This window comes from Aethina tumida, chromosome 2 (assembly GCF_024364675.1).
Source record: "Aethina tumida isolate Nest 87 chromosome 2, icAetTumi1.1, whole genome shotgun sequence".
Lineage (NCBI taxonomy): Eukaryota > Metazoa > Arthropoda > Insecta > Coleoptera > Nitidulidae > Aethina > Aethina tumida.
The window spans coordinates 18971159-18986111 of NC_065436.1; the positions used below are offsets into that span (position 1 = coordinate 18971159).

General features: G+C 33.6%; 1 protein-coding gene across 3 annotated transcripts; it reads right to left on the reverse strand.

Moving 5' to 3' along the window:
* Window positions 1-406: 406 nt before the first annotated feature.
* Window positions 407-6158, reverse strand: LOC109601297 (zinc finger protein 761). 3 transcript variants are annotated; one of them, XM_020017520.2, is made up of 5 exons: window positions 5840-6158; window positions 2956-3209; window positions 2274-2637; window positions 1806-2191; window positions 407-1696 (listed from the first exon to the last, which is right to left on the reverse strand). In XM_020017520.2, exons 1-5 carry the CDS (start codon window positions 5895-5897, stop codon window positions 1541-1543), a joined length of 1218 nt encoding a protein of 405 aa, XP_019873079.2. In that variant the 5' UTR covers window positions 5898-6158; the 3' UTR covers window positions 407-1540. The 3 variants fall into 3 exon arrangements, with proteins under 3 accessions (XP_019873079.2, XP_019873080.2, XP_019873081.2); XM_020017521.2 differs by lacking the exon at window positions 5840-6158 and adding an exon at window positions 5089-5363; XM_020017522.2 differs by lacking the exon at window positions 5840-6158 and adding an exon at window positions 3275-3429.
* Between the last annotated feature and the right edge of the window lie 8795 nt (window positions 6159-14953).

The following is a 14953-nucleotide window of genomic DNA, read 5'->3' on the forward strand; positions in this document are numbered from 1 at the left end:
AATTAATCTAGAGTACCAGGTAAAAGTACGTTGAAAAAAAATTTTTTTCGTCTAATTTGTACTGTCTGAAAAAATGATTTTTTTACCATTTTTTTTTACTTTTTCAAATTTTTAAAAAATAGTAAAAATTGAAGATAGGTGTTGAGTTAATTCGATAGAGGAATTTATAAAGAAGACTCACACCAAATTTCAAGTAAATCGGTTTAGTGGAACTTGAGAAATTATGATAAGAATTTAAAAAAAAAAAACAAAGAAAAATGTGTTTAAAGTTTCCTGCAAAGTTACACGTAGTCGAAGTCAAAGTGATATTTTATACTTATTCAATCTGCTATTTCTGCTTCATACATGGGACCTTATGTAACATACATTTAAACGGGCGTTTGGGTAAGGTTAAGAAAAATTCTAATTATTACGAAACATGTATTGTATAAAAGTACATAAATCTACAAAAAGGATTCGTTTTCAAATTACAATTTCAAAAATTCAGACAAACATACTCTAGTACGGGAATGAGACCGTGAATTCAACTATTCCTGGGAATGAATGTAAACTACAATTAACGAAGACTTGACATATAACAGTTAATAATTATTGGTACAATTTTAACCAACTAGTAATACGTAAAATTAAACTTAATTAATTAATAACTAATATTGCAACATCCGACCCAAATACAAAAATTTTGCTAGAAACTATCTCAACAAAAATTTAACAAATTTAATATAATTAATTGTAAGTAACTTAAATAATAATGACTAGGAAATTTTATATCATTAGCCGATACAAAACTAAAAACTAAACTTAAACTGTTTGTGTTAGTTAAAACATGAAAACAATACGAAAATAAATAACTTAAATTTTAAATGACTACGTGACCAACGATAACTTTTAGTCATTTTGTTGGTCACGTTCAAAGGACTAGTAGCACTCCCCATTTGTGTACAAAAAATCACAAAAATCATTATGCGTAATTTTCGTGATGATTTGTGAAAATGTTATAAATAAAATAAAATAAAAAAAGTGGATTATCGGCTAATAGTACTAGTATATTGTCATAGCCATTCTATACTGTGTATTGCAATGACTATTTTTATATGGCACGAAGCATCCATTCGGTTTTTGTAATAATAATACAAAAATATAAAAAAACCGAAGTAATGCTGTGTGTGACATCTAATATCTATGAGATTACCACAAAGCACGATACATACTTTTGTATATACAATTTTTCTATATCTATTTAGCTGCCACGCAAAGGACAAATTACGAATAATAAATGAGCACCAATTCGAAACAGCTCCTCTACCTCTAAACTCTTATATACATTTAAATATGGCACGTGAATTCACAGATTATCCTATAAGGCACGAGAACACCGATAAAACATGCAAACAAATAAAAAACACCACTAATAAAAAACCATTCATCAACATTTTAAAAAATTTCGGTTAGTGTTTCTTGGGATGTATAATAGATCTGAATAATAATGTTATAAGTGGAATTAAAATGGTCCCTTCGAATTACTTTGGGCTTTAGGTTTTTAGACGGCGATTGCCAAACCGAGGGAGTATCTATCGGAATTTTTCGAATAAGATTCTCTGTCTCTGTTGGTCTGAGACGTGGAGAAGTCCATCGGTTGGTCTTGTAATATTTGGTTGAAGTTGTCTGCGAATCTCGCAGCTGCGTTAAAAATCACCTGTAATTTAAAATGAGACAATTTACCATTTAATTCGTTTTTAAGTTTATTGAAGTATACAAAAGCTTTATTACAAAGCAAACGGATTGTGACTAATTAATTAACTTACCGATGGGTGTTTAATCGTCGAATACAGAATTCTTTCAGGGTTCGGCGATATAACGGTGGATCTGTACAACATCGGAGATCTTACTACCGATTCCGGTCCTTTAATCACCGACTCCCCCAGTCTACCAGCGCCTCCACCCACCGACACAATGACAGGGGTGGGTGAGGCAATTTTATCCGGCGTTGCCTCCCTTGACGAGTGACGACAGTTCATCCTCATACACGAAGACTCCTCGTGCTTGTACAGGTATGATTTGAGGGCGAAAGCTTTGCCGCATCTTCCGCAGATGTGTGGCTTGGTGTTCGAGTGAGTCTGGATGTGAGCACGCAAGTTGGACTTGTCGGCGAAAGCTTTGTTGCAGATCGAACACTTGAAGGGTTTTTCCCCTGAAACAATTACAATTATAATTATAATGAACGAACGCGTGTGTAATTGGAATTGCCAATGATTAATTTGACCAATAATTACCTGTGTGAGTCCTGATGTGTCCTTGCAGAAGCCACGGACGGCTGAAACACTTGCCGCAATAATGGCACTTGCAGCCCTGATTGTGGGTCCGCACGTGCATAGAATAGGCCGGCATGCTGACATACAGCTTGTCGCAGTGTGGACAGCGTCGGGCCTTTTTGTCTGCCGGACTTCTGTGCGTTTGACGGTGGCGGGCCAAGTTGCTGGACGTGCTGTAACGTTTGCCGCACTCGCCGCACTCGTGGTCGCCGCTGCTGCTCTCCGATGATGAAACGGAAGCCGAAACGTCGCCGGTGGTACTGTGTGGGATGGAAACTGTGTGACAGTGGACCTTGGTCAACGTTGGCTTGGTTATTTCTTCAGTCTGTCAACAAAATGAAAAATTAATTTATTATCCCTTTAGTTACACTGGCGCATCCACCATTTTAATAATTGTTTCAAAAGTGGGTAATCATTCACTACGCATTTTTAAAACGGTTTTCCTGTTCTACTCTAATAACATTTACGTGAATTTGGGTTACCTACTCAGAAAAAATTCAGGTCATGTATTTTAATTTTTGGCTTAATTACAAGTTATTTTTACTTAAGTGGATTTTTAGGTTTCATTCAACACACTTGCGTTTCTTTGTTTATATAATCGTGTTAAACAAAAATATTAGTAAACAGGATGAATTTTAAATACCTTTAATAAATGTGGACGTGGAGTTCTGGACGACTTGTCGAACAGCTTGTGGGTATAATTGAACGACACATGGTCGTCACTGGTGGTACTGGAAGGAGTAGAGAGTCTACGTTGTTCCAAAATTTGACCGGTGGCCACAGCCACCTCTGCCAGTTTGGTCAGGTTGTACAACTCATCTGGACATTCTGAGCTGTTATCCGACATTTGGTTGTCACTCGTCTCCGCCACACTGACGGAATGTTCCGGACTCAAACCTGAAATAAATGTCTTCAGGTAAATGCTAGTATAATTCTAACTTAACCAAGTAGATTTCATTTACTAGGTGACAATATGATAATGATAATGATACTTCAATCCACAGCAACCCCATTTAGTTGTTCACTTTTGATGCCACCATCAGTTACTGAATCATGCGATGTTTATGCCGCCGACAGTGCGAAAATCCATTTGCTATTGGGCAACAGGCGGCCACTTCCTAGCAGTGACGCGGTCCTGGCTGGCTAAACTTCACGGGTTTCGGACCAGAATTAGAGGCACTGTAAGGTGTGATCGGCACTGCGCCAAAATATGCCAACAAGTCGCTGCCGACACAAACAACCGGCCTCGATGTGCCAATCTACGCCAGTTTCCTCGTTGATTATAACTGATGGTGTGTAGCATCTTCAGACTTCATTTTGAAAAATGATGAAGTTTGCCATAGAGTTTGAGGTATTTTATTTATATACAGTATAAAAGTTGCTGTTTGATTCTTCAAAGCCTTCAAAATGACACTTTTCCTATCTTTCAGATATTTCATACTTGTTAATTATGATATTAAACATACCAAACATTTAGTTTCTAAGAAATTTCAAATAATTTTCCATTCAATAACATTCATCTAAACCAAACATAAACATTCCGAAGTTGTGTTTGAGCCAATCAATATTTGTAATCAATTAAGCCAACAGTACAAAATATTCGGTAAGAACTTAAAGCTATAAAACTGACTGTAAATTCACCTGAAATAATAAATATTTTCAGAATTTGAAACTACGTCATTTGTTTGTTATTGTTATAAAGAAATGTATTTTTGGAGTGGATGTTTTTATTTTCGATACGTGTTTTATAACTTTGTGGATTTCGTAAGTCATTCTAGAATATCCGGCTTTAATAAAGTTTAAGCATTTTTTTACTTCGGAAATAATTAATGAAATTATTTTTAAAAATTGTGTTAAATATTTAAATTATTTTAAGTAAAATACATTTTTAAATAATAAATGAATGAATGAATAAATGAATAAAAAATTCAGATATTTTAAATATTTGAACGATTTTTTTTATTAAGAAATTAATAAACAAGACGCGATTAATTTTTTTCTTTATTGTTTAAAATATTTATAAATTCAATAATGTATGAGTGGCACTTACAGACAACGAGAACTCAAAATTTAATACAAAATTTGTGGAAAATTGACTTTCGCCCAGTTTATATAAAAGCTAAAACCATAAATACATAAAAAAATAAAATAGATTCATCTGATTAAAGACCCAGTAGAGAGCTTGTTGGTTAACTTGAGGTAGTCTTGTTCATATCGGGGGATACAATTAATTAGAAACATCAAAAAACAATAATTATATTTTATATTAATTAAATTAATTTCATTAAAAATTAAAAAAAGTCTTAGAAACACCTGTTTTAACTCGATTTTTCATGTAATTATAAACTTTTCCAGTCATAATTGTATTTAAACTCGGAGTAAAATAAGTCAGTTATACCAAAGAGCATCCTTAAAATTGGCGTGATTCAGAAAGTATTATATTCAATTTATACTTTATCATTTTGGCAAGAGGTGAATATATGTTGGAGCCGCTCAGTTTTTCAGTCGGCGCTTCATCAATGAGGTTATTGGGAATGTTCCGTACCTGCCAAAAATGCGATGGACACAACAAGTGGCACCTAAATATATTCGAAATTTGGACGCGAATTGCATCACAATTCGACTAAATTTAAACAGAAGTTATGTCCGAGGCAATTTCGGCTCTAATAATTGTCATAAACGACAGCTTTCGTAAAATCTGAATCCGAAATATTTTAAATTTAATGTCAGTGGCAGACTAATTAATTATTCCATTATTATTGATACATTTTCATACCTGCTTGCATTTCCTTTTGATACTTGTAACGAGGATTCGTATACAGGAATGCTCTGGGCATGTTTAGATAACGATTGTACTGTAGTCTCTGTTGTCAATCGTAAACTGGTAACGAAATGTGGCCACTCGTGTCAACGAATCAAATTGTCACTTGTTAGATTTATTCGCGGACTTGTTCATTTGTTCTTTTCATGCCATAGATACTAAGCCATGCACTCTTTATAAAGGAAAATGTTATTCTTAATTATAGAAATTAAAAGAAGCTTTGATTGCTGGAGAATCCTCAGGCCACAAGAAGAAATATACTTATTCTGTCATTCTGGCACTTGTTGATTCAAATATTAATTTATGTTTGAAAAAGTTGAGCGTGTGAAATGTCAAAAAATAATATTGGCCACAATAAAGAATTGTTGACATTTTTTTTTCAAAGCATCAAGTAAAATTTTTCCCATATCCACAAACTGGAAATTATTTTTGTATGATTGTTAAGTTTTAAAAAAGGCGCAATGTATGTAAGAAAATGAAGTTCCATCTTTCATTGGTGATTATAATTTTCGTTTACGATGTGCAATATACATTACATGCTAGACATAGATTTGTACCAAACTAAGATGGCGGACCACTAGTACAAAAATACATCCAATCAATAATCGCATAATAAAAGCATACATGACGTCACCAATATTGCTCATCAGAGAGTTGCATGAGCCAAAACCCGATAAAAATAAAGCAATGAATAAGAACCACTAACCTGTGCGTTCAAAATTTTCGTTGAAGCGACGATTGCCGCAGAGCAAAGCCCTTGGCATGTTCCAACCTGCGACTCTACGCTGACCAAGTAGATAATGTCTTGCTCAGTATCACCAAAGACCGATGAAGAAGCACAAATCCCACAAGTCTCAAAAAATTTCCGATGGGGCACCTCAAAAACATATACAAGTCTCACTCACTGTAAATTTGAACAGGCCCCCGAATCGCCTTGTGTTTTCAGTAATTTCAGTGGTGGTCGATGGTTTACTGAGCCGAAGCGACGCAGAAGCCGTTCTATATTTACATTTGGAGACGCGTGCCAAGATTCAAGTGGTAGGGGGGACCGACGACGGCTGAAACGGCCTGGAGTGCGTCTAATCCCTTTTTCAGAGCCACATGATTTTTTCACTTTTTTTCACTATTTTACGTGTTTTTTATCCCATGAAAGGAATTAAACCGATTTATAAATGCATTTGGGAGGCATTCCTGGACTAGAAATCCATAAATTCGATCAAATTTTACATGTGTTTAGATTTTTGTACAAAGTTAAACATTCATTGTTGTTATTGAAACTCAAATTGGGTGAATTAATTGTTGACAAATTGAGCCTAGAGTTCATATATATAATAATTGAGGAAGCTCAAAGAATTTGTTGATAAAGATGTAACAAAATTTTAGTATAAAAAGCTTTTCTCATCCACCAAAAAATATAATTTTATTTAATTCAGAATTCCAAAATGTCTTCCCTTTCCAGTTTAGAATTAAAGTAAATGAAAAAAATCAAGAAAATATTTGTAATAAGTAGAAATATGTTTAAAATCTAAAGACTATTAATTATTACACAGTTAAGATATGGAACCCAATTTTCAAACCTTAATGTGCTTACTATTCAACTAAGTTTTCAACAATGTATCAGATTAATGAAACTTTAACAATGCCAATGACTAAAACTTTGACCACTATATTTAATACTGTGACTGGGTCGTAAATTACTTCATTTAAAATTGTTTTGATTGTTTAAATATTTGGCAAGGAAAGGGTATTGAATGATAACACGGATATTCCAACAGGTCACTTTTCGTCATGGTTTATTTTAAAAACCTGTTGAATCACGAAATTAGAACAAAATTTCATCTGTCTTATTGTTAGAGTTAGACATAACTTTTCTAGATACTTTTTAGCTTGACATTTGAATTGGCACAAATTGCTAATTTCAATGACACTAATAGATCAGAATTTTCGTCTAAAAATTTCTAACTAACATCTAAGAAATTTTAAAATATTTATTTTATTTATTGCTTCATACATTTATCAAACATCATAACCATTTTTTTTTTTAATTTTAGGAATTTATCATCTTGTTTCATGAATCCTTTATATTTTTATTTGAACATTAATTATTACTCATTTCTTAAAACCGTTTTTCTCTTAACCAAATATATTATGTACTCAAATTAATGTGAAAACAAAACATACTTGAAAATATGACATTTATTTAGAAATTGTGGTTTTATTACTCACACATTTCCAGGCCATAAAACTATTTTCACGCCGTCGAAAAAACCGCTTGGCAGGTACCGAAAATTGTGGCGTTTATCATTAAAAAATTTTTGACCGCCGGCCAAGCGTCGGATTTTCAACAGGTTTTTCTTTGACGCTATTGGGTCGGATCTTTGAACCAACAACATTTATAAAATAGTCCACGCCGTCATATTTTCGGTGGGTGCTACGTATTCCGAGACCTAATAATAGAATTTTCAAATATTTACATTGCTACGGAATGAAGGTTTTTGGGAAATTGATGAGACTGCTAACGTATTGACCGCCGTGGGTTTTGTAAAGTGAAAATTTTTATTAATACGGAGTATCCGGTTGTTGTTTTTGTTTACACCATTCTGTAATTCCAATAAATTATTGAAACGAAGCAGCTCTATTGTGGCCCGTTGCTTTGAAGATTTTTGGAATTACCGGATACTCATGCAGATAGTTTTTCACGGAATGGTATGTTTCTTGATTTCGCCTTAAATATAGAGTTGTCGCGGGGCAGCTGCGGCAAATGCATCATGTCTTGGAAGCGGCTGCAGTGAATGGATGCCGGTGGCGTTAGTCACGTCAGTGGCTTCTAAATCCGGACGGACGCAGGAATGCGTCGGTCCGGCGGCGTCTCGCGGCGTCGCTGCCCTGGCACGGACCCAACCACCTCTTGCTCCTTCACACCGCGCCCTATCTTAACTCACTCACTTCCATCGCCACTGACTCATTTACATCCAACGAGTAAAATTTACTTACTCACATTAGTTAGGAGTTTAATAACTCGGGATGGGTTTCCCTATAAATTTAATCTTTATTCTCGGACGTGTTTTCTACCATACCAAAACATGTTATACAAAAGCTTCAAATTAATGTTTCAGAATATTGGATTTGTTCATTTACAAATGTTTAAAATATTACGACTAAATATACGTTTGCTTATTGCTATAATAATTCGTTTATGTAGTAAATATCAAATACAAACAGTGTTATAATCCGGTTGGAACAGATGTTGCGGCAATTACTGTCGAGAACCCAATTGTTGGTGTTTAGGAGTAATTTAAGTAAACAATCAGTGTCGCCGGTTTCCGGAAATATCCACGTGTCTGGTGTTGGGGTGGCGCACCCTCACCTTTAACCTGACTTCTGGCTTACACGTGCCCTTCGCCCCTTTTACTACAAGATCCTATCATCCACTATGTTGTAAAGATTTATGAATGAACTCTTGTGTTCGGACTAATTTCAGAGGTACACTTTTAGAATTAATAGTCGAATATTACAAGGATCATTAATTGTTGGATAAGGAACCCGACAAAAGTTTTGGTCTGAGACTACTAATTTGAGACATTAAGTTGAGATTAAAGGGTAAGACAAGATGTATAATAATAGAATGAACAGTAAGCGATATGTTAGATAAAAGTGTCATAAACTTTAATATCTTTTCCCTCTTTTATTTACTGCTAACTGTTTCAGTTAAAATAATATTAATGTACTATTGTTGATTATAGAATAGTATAAAAACTACTATATTCTTGTAAAACTTTACATAGCAACTTTAATTTTGAAAGAGATTTTTAATGATGATATTTAATTTAAATTAAGTCTATATTCCTCCAAACTTATTGTATTGACGTAATGAGTTCATTTAAATTAGTAAATTACTAAAAATGAAATGAGTGAAACGAGTTAGTGCTTCGAAATTGGGACAAGCAAGAGAAACATCGATACTTTGGTCTTTTAAACAACTTGTCACAATTTTGGATTTGTGTTTAAGATCGTTTTCATGTTGAAACACACTTATAAAGAGCATCATTTTTTAAATATGTGGAAGCAAATTCTTATTTAATATACTCCTATACATAAATCTAAGGGGAGATACGTCACAAGAATTGAAACATCCCCATGTTTCACTGTGGGTAAAACAAACTTTTTGTCCTTGTAGGATGTTTAACATAAGCAGAACCATCACTTTTTTGTAAATTAAATTTATACTCGATCGACAATCTCACACAAAATTAATTTGAGCAAACCCATTTCCTCTAAATTGTCTTTAATTTCAGTTGACGATAGAATTATATTAGATGATATTCGAATTATCAGGTTACTGATTTTCTCTGAAGTTTTTCAAGCTTCCTCTTTCAATAATCTTGGTAACTCTAAATTATATTTTTTTCACAGTTTAACTTCGACCAATGGTTAAATAATTATAATAAGCAAAAGTCTAATAAACAATTGATTTAAATTTACAGAAGGCAATGAATGTCTGTAAAAGTAAAAAGTTATCATCAATATAATTGTCTATTAGTGTATTTAGTTAAGTATTTATTAATATTTGAAAAATATTTAAGGGTCAAAAGTAGAGCAACTTTAAAATAAATCAACTTTACGTACATTTAGCCTTCTTTTATTTATTGTAATATGTAATAGCATATCCATTATTTTTAATAACTTCTAAACACCTTTTCGTCATTGATTTTGACAGCTTGTCAATATAATCGTTCGAAATTTCTTTCGAGTAATTTTGAACTTCCTAAAGTTCTTTCATATTTGGCAGTCTTTTTGCATGGATTTTCCGATCAATTTCTTCTCAAAGGTTTTCCATTGGATTGAGGTCTGGGTTTTGAACTGGCCAAGGCATGACATGTATTCTTTGAGAACTGAACCATTCTTTAACTAACTTATGTTTCGGATCGTTGTCGTGCTGGAAGGTTCACCTTAAACTGATGTTACCTTCGTCCAATGGAAGCATATGATTCTAGAGAATGTCACGATAAACAAAACGATCCATTATCCCGTTTAACTTAACCAGTGGGTCCATGCAAAACCTAGAAAAACATACCAAACTATAACGTCTCCTCCACCACGCTTTACAGTGGGTTTAGTTTACTTGGGATTATACTTTTCATTAATTGGTCCTCTCACCTATGAAATACCATCAGATTTGAATAATTGGAGCCGACTTTCATCGAAAAACAAAATTGTTTTCCATTACCCATCTGTCCGCTGCTCTATATAAATGAAGGGCTTCTTTGTTGGTTTTCTACCATAGAGACCAGCTCCTTTTAGTCTTCGTTTTATGGTACTCACCAACAAGCATTTTTGTTTTTCTGGAAACTCCTTCCAGTGTATTGCTTCTGTTAAAATTGGAAATCGTCCTAGAAATGATCGATTTGTTTAAATTTAAATCTACTGTAATTTTACTGTGTTTTTCACCTTTTCTACAATTGGTTGTTTAATTTGTATCGTTAAATTGAAGACACCGGTCTTCAAATAAACTAACCAACAAATATGACACCTCCAAAAAATATTGCTGCTTTATTTCATTTAAGAGTAATTACTGTAGTATTTTTTGCTTTGATGATTAAAGAAGGTTTACATTTGTGTTACCCAAAATAATAAATAACATTAACAGCTCATCGGGCCGCCAAAGCTGCAATAATCTCTTGACACTTGTTAATTCCATAGACGTAAACTATTATTAATAACACGCCCATCCAGTCCGGAACTCGATGTCGTAACTAGATCAAATATACAACACCCATGTGCACCCAATTTTGCGGAAAGACAACAAAAACCCATTTGTATATTTACACTTCGTAACGCTAGAAAATGTGGGTTACTGAATGAAGCATGTTTCATTCAACCGAGATGGATTCGCGCTGCCCGAAAAAAAATTACCGATTTCATTGCTTGCATGCTGAAAGCGGCTTTTTCGTAGCGGAAGCGGCCACAAAAACAAACCAGGAGCACGTGTTGCGCGCTCCTGCCAGCAGTAATGGAGCGATGGGGCGCTGCACAAGCTCACTAACCGCAGGACAGGATGTGTATGGTGTGTATGTTCCACGTACGGAGGTGTTGCGTTGCCGGTATCACCGGATTTGGACACTTTTATTTATCATTGGTCCAAATGTTTCGTATCAAGATTAGCTTAATTTTAAGACTCTGATATTTGTCCAGACACTCGAAACATATTTGACATAAATAACATAAATATTATAATTGGTATGGTACTAACGTAGTACAAATTTGTAAAATTTCACTCTCTTACTGTCAAAAATTAAATAAATAAACATAAAATCAATTTAAAGCATACCTACAAGTTATAAATATTTAAGTAAAAGACATCAAAATATCAATAGATTTTACATCTTCCTAAAACTAAAAGGAAAAACTTGAATGTTTACTAGTAGAAAGAAGTTCTTCCAAACAACCAACCGATTTTTCGGCAATCTGTTTATTATCGAGCGACTATTTACTGCCAATAAAACTACTCGTTTTCTTTCGCCGCAGTGCCAACAATCAATCCGAATCTGACTGATAAACAGTTGGAGAACAAAGAAACGTAAAGCCTTCAGTCTAAAATTATATCGGAAAGTGCAGGTTCCATGGAAAGAGGCAAAGAAACGACGGATGTGAAGGCGGTTACCGAAATAGACAAACGACTTTGCAGCGATAATTCCATGAACATAAAGTTTTTCATCTGTTGATTATTCAATTCGATTAAAACCTGTGATGTTAGTGATTTTCTGAAACCTAATATGGTTAAACGGGAGTTATTACATACTGTAATTAAAAAAACAAATTGTGCCTGTGTTTGTGACAAAGAATGTCGGGAGGTACTCATGTGTCACCTTCTTCCTGTGTCAATGCACCACTCGTCGTCCTCCCAATTCGTCTAGAATTTGTCTAGACCGAGCAACCCCAATGACTTCCCGTAACCGGGGTTGAGCACCTTTGCCACCGGTTTGCGACCCCGATTAGTCCGCATTCTTCCCTAATGGCCAATATCTGATTTATGTCTGTTTGTGCGGGCAAGGCACGACCTTTGCACCTGGTTGCTCATCCCCCATCATCCAGACTCACGTCGTTAAACAAACAAAGAATCATTAAGTTTAAGAAAAATTTATTTTTAGAAGAGGATGACTAATGAAACTAATGATTTTATGATGAAATCACATCAATATTTTAAAAGAATAAAGTTTTTATCATATATTACGTAGGATTTTAAAATGTTTAAAGGATCAATGATATACAAGTTTATCTTAATAAACTATATATAATATATATTAAAAATTAACTTCCCTTTATAAATTTAACAATTACATACTTAAACAATAAAAAAAGAGATTATTTGCTTTGGGCTGGCAAAAAGTGGAACAACTTATGCTATCTAAAGTTTTATTAGTACAAATAATTTGTAAGTATTTTAATTAATTCTACACTAATATATTGCAAAATTCCCCTTATTATAATTAACTTTTTGTGACTTATTTTATTTTTCACTATCTCTCATAAGTTTTCAATGGTGTTTAAGTCGGAAAATTGATATAGTCAGTTCATAACATTAATTTTTTCCTTTAAAAGCCTGCTTCATCTATTTGAAGGAGAGGACCCATTTATAATTGGTGTAAATTATATTAGATTTACATACACTATCGCTCATATGTAGAGCAACTTTAGAAATTTTCATTTGTCTTGATAAAAGTGTACTTTTAAATATCCATATTATTGTCAGTCATGGAGTAAGTTTAATAAAAACAATACATCAATATCATGGTTTATTAATGTATTTAGTTAGGTATTTATTAATATTTGAAAAATATTCAAGGGTCAAAAGTAGAGCAACTTTAAAATAAAACAACTTTTCGAACATTAATCCTTCTTTTATTTAGTATTTAATAGTATATTCATTATTTTTAATAACTTCTAAACACCTTTTCTTCATTAATTTTGGTAGCTTTTCTATATAATCGTTAGAAATTTCTTTCGAGTGATTTGGAACTTTTTCGTAGAGTTCTTTCATATTTGACAGTCTTTTTCCATTAGATTGAGGTCTGGGTTTTGTGCTGGCCAAGGCATGACACGTACTCTTTGAGAAACGAACCATTCAAACGACGTATGTTTCGGATCGTTGTGGTGCTGGAAGATTCACCTTAAACTGATGTTACCTTCGTCAAATGAAAGCATATGATTCTAGAGAATATCACGATAAACAAAACGATCCATTATCCCGTCTAACTTAACTAGTGGGCCCATGATAAACCCAGAAAAACATACCAAACCATAACGTCTCCTCCACCATGCTTCACAGTGGGTTTAGTGTACTTGGGATTATACTTTTCATTAATTGGTCCTCTCACTTATAAAATAACATCAGATTTGAATAACTGAAGCCGAATTTTATTGGTAAACAAAATTGTTTTCCATTGCCCATTTGTCCAGTTCACATATTCTCTTGCAAATAGTAATTTCGCTGCTCTATAATTCGCAGAAATGAAGGGCTTCTTTGTTGGTTTTCTACCATAGAGACTAGCTCATTTTAGTCTTCATTTTATGGTACTCACCAACATACTGAGTTCGTTTATTTTTTGATTTATGTGGCATGCGCTGATAAAAGTGTCGCGAACAACAGTTGTTTTTGTTTTCTATCTCTTTTGGAACTCCTTCCTTTTGTTAAAATTGGAAATCGTCCTTAAAATGATCGACTTGTTTAAATTTAAATCTATTGCAATTTTACTCTGTTTTTCATCATTTTGGAACTTTTCTACAAGTTGTTTTAATTTGTATCGTTAAATGGACATTTCAAGGCATTTTTAGCTTTAAGGAACGATGTCGGGGACAGAAATAAGTTATAAAATCAATTGTATTGAATATAGGATTTGGTTGCTTTACTTATGAAGACTGTGTTTAAATTAATTTAAATTAAAAAGAATTGTTCTTTTAATAAAATGATGAATTTAGGGGGTAGGAATTTATATATTTTTAAAGTTGCTGTACTTTCTGCCAATACTGTATATACCATTTGATACAATAATACAATTTTTTGAAATTTTTGTTGTTTTATTAACTTCCTTTCAATATAGACAAGAGTATTAAAGAAACAAAAAATCTAGAAATACACCTAACAATATACCAACAATCGAATATTTTTACGTACGCAACAGTTGACAAACGTGAAATCAGGATCGTATAGAGTTTCAGAGGCGAAGGGGACGGAGGCTGTCTAACGGCATCGCGTCGCCTATTGTGCGTTTTTATCGACGATTGGCGTCGAAAATTTGGGCGGCATCTTTCAAGCGGCACCGCGCAACCCATCACCTGCTCCTCGGACTGTTTGGGGCGATAGAGAGCGTGAAAACCGTAAAAGGCGGTTCGACATCGCTTGGCTATCTGTACACGATACTGGTCGCCTGCTACGTAGGTTTCGGATGCAGGAGCCTGAGCGGCCAGGGAATTTTCTCAACAGGGAAATAATACGTGTTATTTGGGTGAATACTTTTCTATCGTAATATGTGTAGACATTGTATAAAATTTATCTATAAAAATTTTTATTAATACATCGAGATTCGAGTCTTTTATTCCTCTTTATGTTTTTCAGAAGTATAAATATAGATAGATATTTATTTACTGACGTAACTCAAAGTCTAGAAATTTATAATTAATTAAGTTTATATGGAAATTATTTGTTTACAACAGTTTCGAGAATCTTCAAGAAAGTCTCCTACTTTCTGAGAAGCTCAAAGCTTTTCATATTTTTTTCTTTATTCCTTAAAGTACCTAAGAAGCTTTTTATTCATTCATTCCT

Bases quoted from the DNA above. Each gene is read 5' to 3' on its own strand.
- LOC109601297 (XM_020017521.2), bottom strand. From the start codon at position 5,149: ATGCCCAGAGCATTCCTGTATACGAATCCTCGTTACAAGTATCAAAAG. The intron at 3,210-5,088 runs GTATGAAAATGT...CATTTATTTCAG, and splicing joins TCAAAAGGAAATGCAAGCAG to GTTTGAGTCCGGAACATTCC. The intron at 2,192-2,273 runs GTAATTATTGGT...TAATTGTTTCAG, and splicing joins ACACATCAGGACTCACACAG to GGGAAAAACCCTTCAAGTGT.